This window comes from Artemia franciscana, chromosome 12 (genome assembly GCF_032884065.1).
Source record: "Artemia franciscana chromosome 12, ASM3288406v1, whole genome shotgun sequence".
NCBI lineage: Eukaryota > Metazoa > Arthropoda > Branchiopoda > Anostraca > Artemiidae > Artemia > Artemia franciscana.
Window position 1 is genome coordinate 7,804,445 of NC_088874.1, and position 14,079 is coordinate 7,818,523.

The window sequence follows — 14,079 nt, forward strand, 5'->3', positions numbered from 1 at the left end:
CTTTTCAGGGCTGATAAAAGATGCCGACGAACAATTTTTATTTAACTGGCTATTAGGTTGATGAAAGCTAGATTGGATATGACTGTCTTGACGGCAGTGATTGTCATTTTCCTTGGTAGTTTATATCATACATCCAGATTTTATATAAAATCTGTGTGACAAATATCTCAAACGTTTGTTTCTGAATTAGTAACTAGGGGATATCATAAATTACATTTCTTAGTACTGGCGTCATGGGGATTTATATTTACGCCAAAACACAATCATTCTCTTGGTCCAAGGGACTGCCCACCCTCGCTAGCTGGTGTACATTTCAGAGGACGTTTTGTTCGGCCACGAGTTGCCCGTCTCATACCCCCTGTAGTCATACTTCTGCCATGCCCTACCTCCTCACAAAAGGCATGGCACGCTTCTATCAAATAATACACATGTCACGGGGTATACGCGATTATTGAAGTTGGTCACCCATTTTTTCAGACTATTTCAAGCTGCTTTTTTCATCAAAAGAAAAAAAATTAGCAAATATTAAAGTATATTTTTCTATCACTTATCCTTTGAAGGGAACATTCCGTAGGAGAAAAATCTTAGTAAATCTAATCCTTTTCTTTTTCTTAGGAGCTGCATAGTTTTGATGAAGAATGGTTTAGCACTGCAAGAAAGCAGCCGAAGGCGATAGAACAGCTCTCTAAGGAGCACTGCTTGCCAAGCTCAAGTGGAAATGGAAACATTTTCTCCCTTGTTGATAATCCGGCATTAATTGAAATTACCGAAGAAGGAGTTAGTGTACTATAGAGTTTTGTTCCAAGAGAATAAATATTTTTACTTTTTTTGATAACTTTATCTTCATCGGCGTATAAAAATGAAGGAATTTTCTTTCTTGTTTTCCAACAGCTCGTGGGAACGAACTGTAAGTAAAGAACGACCTGGCTCAATAGTAACCAAAACTTTAAAAATAGAATTTTGTTACCAACAGATACATCAAAAGAATCAAATTTTCATGTTGACTTCAAATATATGAGTTTCATCAAGTTTAGTTGTACCCATCAAAAGTTGAGAACCTGAGAAAATTTGCCATATTTTTGGAAATAGGAGGAAACACCACTTACAAATCATAAAATCTTAATAAAAATCACTCCTAGATTCAGCGTGTCTACTGTAGAGGTTTCAAGCTACTATCCGCAAAAATGTGGAATTTTTGTATTTTTTTCAGAAGAAAGGTCACGAATGCGTATTTATTTGTTTTTTTATTGTTTTCTTCCCAGGGGTGATCTTACCAACCCAGTGGTCCTAGAATATCCCAAGAGGGCTCAATTCGAACGGAAATCAAAAGTTCTAGTGCCCTTTTTGAGTGACCAAAAAAATTCGATGGCAACTAGGCCCTCTCCCTCGCTCTTTTTTTCCAAAGACACCAGATAGCCATTTCGTTCAGCATAGTCGAAAATATAATAACTATGTCTTTAAGAATGACTTAATCCTTCGCAGTTCATTGAAAACACGAATTTTTTTCATAGAAAAACATGAAAAAAAAACATTGAGAAACAAAATAGGACTTAGTGCTATTTATAATAATATTTGTACCGTAGTTAGATATGTCAAATCGGCTTTAGTTTGGTCACAGAAGTTAGTAGCGGGGGGGTCATCTCCAGGAACCATTTAATTGGTCTAATTTATCCTCCAACGTTTTAATAAAAACCCCAATATAACTCGAAATTATCCTACTTGTAATTGAAACGTCTAATAAGCGCAGATAACATCCTATTCATTACGTTTTGGATTCACATACTAACCCAAATTTTCGAACATTAATTAAATTAATTAAATAAATAATTAATTAATCAATTAAATTAATTAATTAAATTTATGTACAGCACCGTGCTGACTTCTCGCTATTTTGACTTTTTTTCAAATATTCCTTTTGACCAGCCCCAAAAAGAGGATTGACAAATGTAGTGAGAATTACTACGGTTATTAGTCACATTTCCCGTAATGCCAGCGCTACTTTCGTGAGATTTATCTCTGCATCAGCATGCTTTACGAAATGTCTGCTGCAAGTAGGATATATTGAAACCTATATATATATATATATATATATATATATATATATATATATATATATATATATATATATATATATATATATATATATATATATATATATATATATATATATATATACATATATATTGATTTCTTACAATTTTGAAATTTTATGCTCACACATAAGCGGTGCGATGTCAACGCATGCTCTTTACCTATCGTTAGTAGTTTCATCAGGCTTATCCTGATTTGCATAAAGGAAAATATTTCACCTTTTTTTAACCAAGATGCAAAGGGAAAGGCAATTTTCAAACTCTATGTGCCAATTTTTCTCATCCTATTGACGTCCCTGTGGATAAGGGGAGGGGGTGCCGGTTGTGCCACCAAATAATGTGGGTAAAAAGTTATTTATTAAGTAACTTTAAAACTGTAGCTTATTTTAAGTTTCAACTTAGTTCTTTACTTTGAGCAGATAATGTCTTTAAACCAAAAGATTTTTTTTTAAGCCGAGATGCAAAGGGAAAGGCAATTTTCAAACCCTATGGGCAAATTTTCTCATCCTATTGGCATCCCTAGGGATAAGGGGACGGGGAGCCGGTTGTGCCACCCAATAATTTGGGCAAAAATTATTGTTCTTTAACTTTGTTCTTTACTTTGAGCAGATAATTTCTTTCTAATTAATCGATGCTCGTTTTTAATATATATATATATATATATATATATATATATATATATATATATATATATATATATATATATATATATATAGCCAAACTTCCGATTCCTTAACCTGTTCCGTAGAAAACGGCTTCGTCACGCCCTCAAATTTCATGTGTTTTATAACGTTGTTAAAATACAATTTGTACCAATTTTATTTGGTTATGATAGGCTAATAAAACCAAGAAAGGGCAGAGCTCTTTCTTTCTTTGGCTCAGAACCAACTTTAAAAAAGCAACGGGAAATGGAACAACAAGAAGGAGGCATTGAAAAGTGATTTGTATTCCATCTACGTCTTCTTACAGTAATGCAACAACAGAAAGTGAAGACAATCTTACCAGCAAAAAAGGCTCAACTTTGACCGAATTAATTAACCAACGCGATCCAAATAATGGTCCAGACGCAGCTTTGGCTCATGTTATGATGGCCCCTTTTTTGGCCCCCTTATTAAAATAAAGTAGAAGGTGTAATTGGCAGTAAGTTGCTTACTTACTGTAATACTTACATAATACTTTATACTTATCGCAAGTATAAGCAAATTGAAGATGCCAGAACCACCACTGCTTTTCCATGAAAGATGGCCCATGCCCCTTGATTCTCTGGATGTGGACCCTACCCCTCTTTTGATCCCTGAATAAAAGTACTGAAGCTACGCATTTACTCCCAACCTCCCTAATAAATTAAAACTGAAAAACGCTTTTTGAAGAAAGAGCTCTTATAGACAAAGAAATTAGATTCAGTTAGATTTAATTAGATTCAAATTAGATTCAGTCATAGAAACCACTGTTTATGTTTGCCTTAGCAGTAAAAGCTAATTACAGTAACAGTTTTTTTTCAGGAATCACGGTTGTAGCAACAGCTGAAGCCTAGTAAAGAACTAAATTCAGTCCATAGTAGCCCAATTAAAATGTGTTTTAACGGTCGAAAACTCTCGTCTGGAGAAATTGACCCCCCTCCCTATCTTGAAAAGCAAAAATAGTTGATTTTTGCAGGGGTAGTAGGGTTGTCTTTTTTCTTTTAATCAGGGCTAGCCAACTATCACAAGATCGTGGTGAGGTAAATTGTACCTCGTCCTTTTTGATAATTCTATCGCTAAGTGCAAAATAGGACCAAATTGTACTTTTTGTTTCTACTTTGGAATTGAGAGACTTGAACATATATTAAGGGCGCCATTGTAATCCCCATGGTAGTAAACCTCAACCAAAGGCTCACAATCCTTCGTTTTTATGCTCCCCCTCCCAGTCCCTTAGTAAGAAGAAACTAAAGTACGCATTATGGAGATAAAATTAATGTCATCTAATTAAACTTAATTATGAAAACTATTTCTCAAGAATTGTGAATTGAGGTTTAACTGTGACATGTTACTTTTTAGTTTGTACTTCTTCAGCGCCTAAACTGAAAGAGTGTATAGAGCTGTTTATAGGCTCATTATAACTAAAGCTTGCATTTACGTGCTTTGTTTAAGTTAATCTTCAAAAAATCCTCATAAGGTGATATATGTCAACAGATCTTCCCTTCCCAGTCCCCATAGTAAGTAAGAATTATATTAAACATTTCTTTTAAACTTTCTGGTAAAAAATTGTTTTCGTTCAATTTCAAATCTAATTAAGAAATGATTCAGATTTTAGTGGTTCTAAGGCACCTAAGGTTCTCATTTTTAATCCAAAGTAGTGTAAATTGGTTGTGAATGGCTTTAACATTTTTTTCCTTTTTAAATTTTTTTTAGGAGATATAAATAGGTCATGAGGAAGATTTTTCCCTTTAATTTATTTTGAAGAATGTTAGGTCTCTCTTTTTCTCCTGTTCAGTCTACTAAAGTTTAGTGTCTTTTGACAAAAAAACATTTTCTAAAAAAATTTGATGTGCCTGATATTATTGCAGAGGTTGATTTTTTTTCTGAAAATCAAAATCATTCTGCCCTGACCATTTTGATTATATCATCAACATCCTTTATTAAATTTCCAATGGATCAGTAGAATTTTAATTTGAGTACTTATGACAATGATCAGCACCCTGAAAATAACGGAAAATTAGCAAAATGATGTATACTCAGAAAAATGAGATTTGCATTTATTAAGATTAATACAGGTGATTTTGGTAATTCTCAGCTGTTAATTAGCCAATTGTATTTATTGGATTACATTTCATAGCCTTTATTAGAATTTATTACAATTAATTGCTTGCTTCTTCCACTTCAGAGCTAAATAAGCCTCTATTCGTCCTTCTACAAATAGAAAACTTTTGGATTATATATGTTCTGTTCTGTTATTCTAATATTTTTCAATGCTTTTCGTTACGTAATAAGGTTCTAAGGGTGAATACTTTTTTTTTTAAAGAAATTCATTTTGAAGCTCTAGCCACGTTCAATAGAACGCATGGAAGATCTTAAAGCAGGGCCCAGACGCTCATTGACTAGCGGAAAACTGGGCTATAGTCTAATCTAAAACATCTTATGGAAGAAAATCGATAAGTTGTCATCACTTTTATCAATAAAAATAAACAAAATGAATCATATTTGTATTTTAAAATGATAAGTTGCTTGGATATATCTTTTGAGAAAAAGAAAGTGACTCTCTGAATAAATTTCCTGATTTCTACTACCTTCAAAACTGGAGCCAAACACTACACAGTTGAGGTTCAGCACCTCAGCTTCCTCCTATCCCTTGAAAATGGGTACTACTAAACCTGTTGAATGGGTGTCTTCTCTGATTAACAGATTTGAAGAGCAGGTTATAAATTTATTTCCTTATATTTTTCAAAATTTTTGTGTAAGCTACCCTTATGAAGCTTTCTAGGATTAAGGTTTATTATAGGCCTAGGACAAGAACAAGTTACAAAAAGTAAAAAAACATTAAATTGTTTGATCAAAGGCCTTTCCAAATATTATGATCATTATCATTTCAATTTTATCCTAGCTGTTTCTCTGATATTTTCCAAATAAGCAATATTGGTAATCAGAGAACAACAGTAACAAGGAAAAGATAAGGAATGGTAATGAGAGATTAGGAAAAGATAACAACAGACCCACAATATCTACAATTTTTATATATAGGTCAGGCTATAACCTAACCTATCTAGCCCTTTAAAGTGGCTAGGACACAATCAATTAGCCTATATCAGCTTTACAGAAGGAGACTAAATTTATTTAGTTTCCTACACATTTAGGAAGTCAGGATAGCTAAGAATAAATGTTATGCTGCTGGTATGGTTGAAAATTACTCCAATTTTCTTCTGTAAAATATTATTAGGCCAAACCATTTTGCACAAAACTACAGCTGATCAAAACTTTTGACTGAACAAATTATTTTATTTGTATAAAAAAAGCATTAACCATAGATCCCTCATTCTATGTTCTTTTCTAATATGATTAGCCTAGCCTACCTATTTTTTGTGATGTTGATAAACTATAGTGATCCCAGTTCAGCCTTAGGTTGGCTGTATACAAAACTTGAAGGAAAAGTTGAAACAGTACAACTCTTGTACTATAATTTACATCATGTTTATAGGCTAGATTCAATTATTATTGTTTTGTTACACTGTTTTCACATTTTTAGATCATTCTTATAATATGTTTATTAATCATGTTGTAAATTTGCAGTTTATAACATAATTTATCTAGAATGAAACTGAATAGGCTGCCTCACTTGATGCCTCTTTGGTAAAATTCTTGACAAGCTACTATTTGCTACCTTGGAAAGGGGTTGGGCTGTAAAAATGACACTTTCAGGGAGGGATCTACTAACTAAAGCATGTGCCAAAATGGTATTTTGAAATACCTACTTCTAGCCTTTCTCCCTCTAGAGGGCACTGACCTCTGATGACCTATAAAAATCTTTGTTGTATAAAAGTGAAACCTAATTTCCTCCCCTTCTCCTAAAATTCTGAGCCTTTTGTATAAAGGACTTGTTCCACAAAGGCTTAGGACAGACATGGTCCTTGCATCCCCCTTTTTCAAAAAAGATGTCAAAATTCATGAAGATGTCCAGAGAAGAGCTACTAAGATGGTGAGTGGACTGCATGAGCTCCCTTACCCTACAAGGCTATGCAAGCTGAAACTCCCAGCTCTGGTTTATAGAAGAAGACAGGGTGAAGCCATTCTGGTTCATAAACTTATTAATTCAAAGGCACTTCCTGATCATCTTCCTCTGGCATCTCAGGACTCTTGTACAAGGGGATATAATTTGCAGTTATCCATGTATTTCTCTCAAAGTGGCAACACACCCATTTTCTTACCAACTGTGTTGCCAACCTCTGGAACAAATTACTGCCAGATACCATTGCTGCCCAAACCACAGACAGCTTTAAGAACTATTTTGATAACAAATGGTCAACAAAAGAATAGAAGTCTAACTGGGAAGCACTTGAATCAGCAACATCAAACCACAAGTCAAGTGTACCTATTCAACTATGTGTCATGTGTTATCCTATCTAAATCCTTAGATTGCTCCAAGCTGTAATTTAAGGTAACTATGAATCTAGTCCTTCTGCTTAAATGAAGTACAAGAAGGGTGTTTTCAGATTCACAATTTTTCTTAATCCCTATTTGTGAGGTTTCAAAGATCTGCCAATGATCTGGTTTCAAAGATCAGACATTTCCAAAGTCTAGAAAAAATAATATTGATACAGCTTGAAATTTTACTCAAATAGCAGGAATTACATTTTCAGAACTAAAACTAGAGAGAATCAAATTTAACACTGAAAATTGAGATATAATGTTACTTTGTCAGAATTCTGATAGGTATAAACATGTCAAGTAGATAAATTTTTATTCATTTAATAAAAAACCCTAAGAAAGGAGATAGTAAGACTTAGAAATCAGAATAGGGTTAATACAATAGCTTGGCAATACCTTCCCAGAATATATTTTGGCCCAGAATTTATTACTGAAAAGTTTCAGTTTCCTAACTTATCACCTTTTCTTTATCCTTTTTCATAGTTTGATAATCAGTTCTTGGGCAAATTCCATTTTGATACCTTAATGAGGCCCCAAGGGGTAAAACAGTCCATAGTTGCCATAAGTTTGAAAATTTGTTTAAAAACAAAACTGTCTATGGGGAAAAAATTGGCATTTGCCACTGATTCAGGAATGATAATTAATATTTTCCTTAGTCTCAGCAGTAACATGTTATTAAGAAAATCGATTTGCCAAATTTTTCTAAAAATAACCTAAAAACCCTCAAAAATGACACCACAGAAACTTTTTTTGAGGGGTTTCTAACTCTTTTTTAAAATTTCTGCAAATATGATTTCAAAGTAACATGTTACTGTTAAGACTGAAGAAAATAATAATTACCATTCCTGAATTAGTTACAAATGGCATGAATAAGATATAACCAATACCATTGACAGTTCAGTAAGAAATTTTCAGATACTAAAAACTACTAGAGCTCCTCCTCATCCAAATCATTGCCTGACTCCTTTGCCTGGTTGATTTAAGCCTCTACAAGGTTAGGTTACTATGGGGAGAGGGAATAGAGATTTGTAGCTTTGACTAAAAATGTTGAAGGTGCTCTCTAGGTTTGAAGCTCTTGTGGAAGAGCTTGTACTGCATTAAGTGCATACTTCTTATGCCTTACCTCTTACAAATCTTTTTCAAACATGTATTGGGTATGCATGTTCACATCTTTTGGAGTAAAAAAAACTTGTGAGTAATTTTTTGGTTGGGATTATACCTGAAGTCTGATTGACTAGGATATGCTCCTCAGCTCTCACTCATAATTCTTAAGCCCAGCATAACATATTTATGGATAAGAGGGATTAAAATTGCTCCATGTTTTCTCAAAATATTACTAACTTCTAGCAGAAGAACAATGTATTTTTTTGCTTACTCCCTTAATCTTGGCAAATACAGAAGCCTATCTCAGATATCTTTGTTGTATTTCTGTCAAACATGTGTACTTTGACAACAATGCTCTCACCTCATGGGGCTCTTTGTTTCTAGCCCAAAACTTTGTAACAGAAAAATCACTTATCTACAATTACAAGATCTCTTTTGTGTAAGAACAACAGACTTGCTACATTTCAACTTATTGCATGGCTGTTAATTGTGTGAACAAGGAGTTTTAATAACAAGGGCAGACTACTACCTAGGCATCACACAGTTATCTTAATTCACACTTCCCATGTAAAGTAAAAAATTTGCCATAAAAAAAGTATATATTAGTGATTCAATAGTTATAAAACCTTCCAAAGGTTTTTTTTTTTGTAAAGAAAAAATTATTTTATTTTAAATGCTTTGGTAAATTTATTCAGTAAGGTAGGATTCAGATATAGTCCAGTAAATATACTGTTCTGACCTAGAATTTGAACAACATAAATGTTTTTGTCCAAAATGTTCAGAAAAATTTGTTTGATAACATATCCAAAACTGGCCATGCAGAAATAACCCTTTTTTAGGGTGAAAAGGAGGAAAATTTTGAATTTAAATATACACAATATTTTTTGGGTTGAAATGTTGTTTCCTATTAATGCAAGTCTGGGGATGCTGAAAATAACATCAGAATTAGAAAATCGTATTGTCTAGTACCCTACTCTACCCAAGAAAGGTCATAGGAGAAGGAAAAATCAGAATCTTAGTTTGTGCAGTATTTGGTGGATTGGAAGTTCAGTCCCTAATAATCCAGACTTCAGTCAAGTCTGATACATGATGGAAAAATATATACTTTGAAGGTTGTTTCCTATTAATTCAAGTCTGGGGAGACCAAAAATGACATCAGAACTAGGTCAGAGAGGGATGAAAAATAATAATCTTAATTTTGCGCAGTATTTAGAGGATTAAAGTGTTTTCCTATAAACTCCAGTCTGGGGTAGGGGAAGGGAGGCTGAAAATGATATCTGAATTGAACATTTATATCATTTAGTACCCTATGTCCTCCCTCAACATGGTTAGAAGGGATAATAATACTTTTTGTGGTATTACAATAATATAATACATAATTGACAGAAGTGGTGAAGTGAGGCACTAAGGGATAGATTTTTTCAGTTCTGATGTCATTTTTTGGATATACTTGAAAAAAACTAAACCTGATTTTTGTAATGATCAAAATATTTTACAGCTGTCTTCAAGGAGAGAGTTAACCAATACCTTAATAAAAGGAAAGCTGAATTGTCTACCCTATTTTGACAGTGGAAGACATCTTTTTTACTATTTCTTTTTGTCCCACCAGCTATGTTCAAAATAAACCAGCATCTGCACTACAAAACCCACATGTGACAAAGATTTTAATATTGTATAATAGAATATAAATTTAGTATACCTACAAAAGCAAAACATCAATGTGGCATACAAAAAATCAGAAAAAAAAGAAAGCACAAAATAACTTTCAATACTATAAGCAAGAAAATTAATTAACCAGCTTCAGGAAGGCAATTAAATAAAAAAAAAACAACAAGTTTTTTTTTAACTGAAAGCAAGGAGTGACATCAAAACTTAAAACGAACAGAAATTACTTTGTATATGAAAGGGTTGCTCCCTCCTTAACGCCCCGCTCTTTACGCTAAAGTTTGACTATTTCTTTCAACTCTACTTTTCAAAACAGTAAAAAACTTTAGCACAAAGAGCGGGCGTTGAGGAGGGAGTAGCCCCTTTCATATACAAATTAATTTCTGTTCAATTTTAATTATTAATGCATGTTTTGATTTCGGCTCTTTGCAGATGAATAATTAAAACGAAATTTGCATATTTTTTTTTGCTATATTGCTTTCTTATAGTTCTGATCAAATGATTTTGAGAAAAAAAGGAGCAGAGGAGGAGGCCTAGCTGCCCCCCAATTTTTTAGTACTTAAAAAGGCAACTAGAACTTTTAATTCTTTATGAGTGTTTTTATTAGTGAAAGGTATTCTTAACTTACGAATTAGCTTATGTAACGAACTTCTGTAATTGCATGTTTTTATTACCTGTATAAAAGGGTTCACTCCCTCATCAGTACCTTGCTCTTTACACTAAAACTTAAATTTTGTCCCAATTCCTTAAGAATGACCCCCTGATTCATGAAGGCCATAGAATAAATAGTTGAAATTACTAAAAATACTTCAGCATAAAGAGCAAGGTATTAGGAGGAGGTAAACCCCTTATATGCGTAATAATTTTGGTTTGTTAAAGCAAGACAATGTAGGGCATTAGAATGAACAATGCTATCAAATCAAACAGTTTGTGGTAACGAACTGTAGTAAGGAGCAGACCCGGCTCAATAATAACCAAAACTAAAAAGAAATGGAATTTTGATACCAATAGCTACATCAAAAGAATTGCATTTTAATGCTGATTTTAAATATATAAGTTTCACCAAGATTAGTCTTGCCCTTCAAATGTTACAAGCCTGAGAAAATTCGCCTCATTTTAGAAAATAGGGGGAAATACCCCCGAAAATTCATACGATCTTAACGATAATCACACCATCAGATTCAGCGTATCAGAGAACCTTATTGTAGAAGTTTCAAGCCCTTATCTTCAAAAATGTAGAATTTTGCGTTTTTTGCCAGAAGACAAATCACGGATGCGTGTTTTGGGGGGATAGTTGGGGGGGGGTTACTTGGGAGGATCTTTCCATGGAGAAACTCTCATGGCGGAAGACTTTCAATGGAGGGGGCGCAGGATTTTCTAGTATTATTTAAAAATCAATGAAAAAATAAAAAATAATTTTTAGCCAATTTTGAACAAAATGGCTATCTCAAAATTTTGATTCAATGCATTTGGGAAAAAGAAGTCATGGGGGGGCATGCCCTCTCTTGACTCTTGAGAACGGAACTAGAACTTTTAATTTCCAGTCAAATGAGTTCCTTGCAGAGTCTGTATACTCACTCCTTCCGTAAAATCTTGTACACCCTGAGGCATAACTTACAACCCTTGCCCCTGGGTTTTGAGGGGTTTTGTCAATCTTAAAAACATTGTTATATGATCTTTGGACTATTTCTAACAAAATGGCTACCTCAAAATTTCGATTGGATGTATTTGGCAAAAAGATGGCGAGAGGAAGGTGGGGCTAGTTGTCCTCCAATCACTTTGAACTCTTAAAAAAGGCACTAGAACTTTTAATTTGCAACCAAATGAGCCCCCTCAGAAGCTTATACCACTTTCCTTCCATATGAAGTACCTCTGGATAAAACATAAAACACTGAAGCCTTATTAGTATAGTATAGGCGTATTATTTAGTAAAGGCAATGCTATAGTGTTGACTCTGACATGTATTTATCTCTCTTCACAAAATAGTGTTCATCACTATTTTTATTCATTTATTTTCCAAATAGATATTAGACACAGGGCCGTATCAAGGGAGAGGGTTTGACCCCCCCCAAAAAAAAATCCTGGATATGGCCCTAATGAGATACTAAGTAAAAAATATTTACCAGGATATTATAAAGAAAAACTCCTGGTCTCTCCCCTTCATCCATAGATCATACTGAATTTGAAAATGCTTGTGAAGCAACATGATACCACAAGAGAAAGAAGCCAGTTTTTCAGCCAGAGAGTAACCAATATGGAAACAGCTCTCTGAGGACATAGAATTTGCTTAAATCAAAAAGCATCTTCAAAGATAAGTTTGACAAATAGTAGTTATATCAGACTTTCGTATAAAAATGGAACACTGCTGAATATTTATCAAAGAAATAGCAAAATGAAATCATTATGAGGAATTAGAAGGATGAAAACTCTTAAATTTACTCCAAACTGCCATTTAAGGTAATTTGAAGACAATAAATGAACTGTAGGAGCTGCCATTTTTACCTATAAGAATAGTTGTTTCTCCCAGAAACCTTGAAAAATGAAGAAAACTATGAAAAGTTATTTTTTCAAAAAAGATGTGTCATCGAGTCCAAGATTTGGTTGCCGATATTGCCTATGGATGGTCTTGGAAACGGCCTACCAGCATCAGTCAGTGCTTTTTTAAAGGTTTTGAAGAGATTCGAGATATCTGGCTACACTATAGCTTGTGTTAAAGACTTGGTAAATAGGGACTCAAGAAGGGTAGTTAAAATTGTGTAGAGGTAGAAATAGATGTACCTCAAGGAATTCTTTAAAGTCAGGGTTGACATTTATGTCTTCTGACTTAATCAAATTTAAGAACTAATTCAACCTCATTTAAAGGTTTGTTTTGACTTTTTATGAGGGTTGTGAACGTGGTAAACAATTCTCATTTGCATGCTGTGTTCGTTCGAGCACCCAAGTATCAATATTTTGAACCAGCGCGCCTCTGCACTGTCAATGTGCATGTATGGATGGTATTAGAAACTATACAAGAAATGCCAAATCCAAACCAAAAGCATCATAAAATTCCGGTTTTAATCCACAAAGAATGTTTTTTATTGGCTCTCAGTGATGCTTTGACTGAAGACATAAAATACCACTTTTGCTTTAATATCATTTTGCCAAAGACTTAAAATACCACTGTTTATGACAGTGGCAAATGTCTCTTGATTAGTTAACAGTAGTGTCATACAATTACTAGTCTAATAAAAGACAAGTTCATGATCCTTCTGGTTCGAATTTGGCACTTTAGGTACACTCTATGTACATTCTAACACCTGCTTTACATGCAAATGCGCATTGACAGTTTGCAAACGCACTCGTCCAAAATAGCAGTGCTTGAGTGTTCCAGTTGTAAAAGGACCCTGATACTCGTGGAATGCATTCACCACCCTGTCTATGGTGCTTGAGATTTAAGTCTTTTAAATGGTTTTGTTTTTTCCAAGGAGACTGCAGAAATGCAGAAAGCTTAGAAAAAAAAAGGAGTTTATGAAGTAGTTTAAAATACTTGTTTTTTCCGTTTTTGGCTGATTCAGGCTAGAAAATAAGCTCATTTGTCCCAGAAGTTTTTGTAAGCTCATGGTGTTTTTTTTTCAAACCATGAAAATAGAAACATTGGTTCTCTAATTCAGTCAGCTTATTTCCTTTTTCTTTTGTTCTCAATTTGTATCTTCTTTCTCTGTAAAGAAAAAGCTGATTAAGGAAAAAGGCAAATGTAATCATTCCATAATTCTACAAAAGATGCATTTTTTCTGGAGACTTTGAAAATACAGTTGTTATTGATAGTATTAATTAATAGTATTTTCTTTTATTTTATTTGGAAAAAACTTGAATTTATTTTTTGTATGCTAATTGAGTGATAGTGTGTGTAATTATGGAGTCTGTGTAATTCTCTGTCTTGTCTATTGGTGGAAAGATTTGTGTTGGACTAGCCTTGGATTGTAGCAGTATAGATTTGAAATAAAGAAGGAAGTCATACAAGTCTATAATAAGGTTGTTGTCAATATACTTTTTTTTTTCATTATTACATTCTTTGTGGTCCCATCAACAGTGATGATATTCCGTTAATCTTGGTAATTAAT

At 33.6% G+C, this 14,079-nt stretch overlaps 3 protein-coding genes across 3 annotated transcripts in view; 2 read left to right on the forward strand and 1 right to left on the reverse strand.

Moving 5' to 3' along the window:
• Positions 1 to 835, forward strand: part of LOC136034185 (uncharacterized) — a gene marked incomplete at its 5' end in the record, with an annotated part of 118,292 nt that extends 117,457 nt beyond the window's left edge. The window contains 1 exon segment of the mRNA XM_065715363.1: positions 616 to 835. Coding sequence (XP_065571435.1) covers positions 616 to 792 — 177 coding nt within the window.
• Positions 1 to 14,079, reverse strand: part of LOC136034175 (interaptin-like) — a 442,249-nt gene that overhangs the window by 248,961 nt on the left and 179,209 nt on the right. The gene's annotated exons all lie outside the window — the stretch shown is intronic.
• Positions 5,231 to 14,079, forward strand: part of LOC136033629 (neurofibromin-like) — a 214,161-nt gene continuing 205,312 nt past the window's right edge. Inside the window, 1 exon segment of the mRNA XM_065714430.1 lies at positions 5,231 to 5,483. Coding sequence (XP_065570502.1) covers positions 5,424 to 5,483 — 60 coding nt within the window. The 5' untranslated portion in view covers positions 5,231 to 5,423.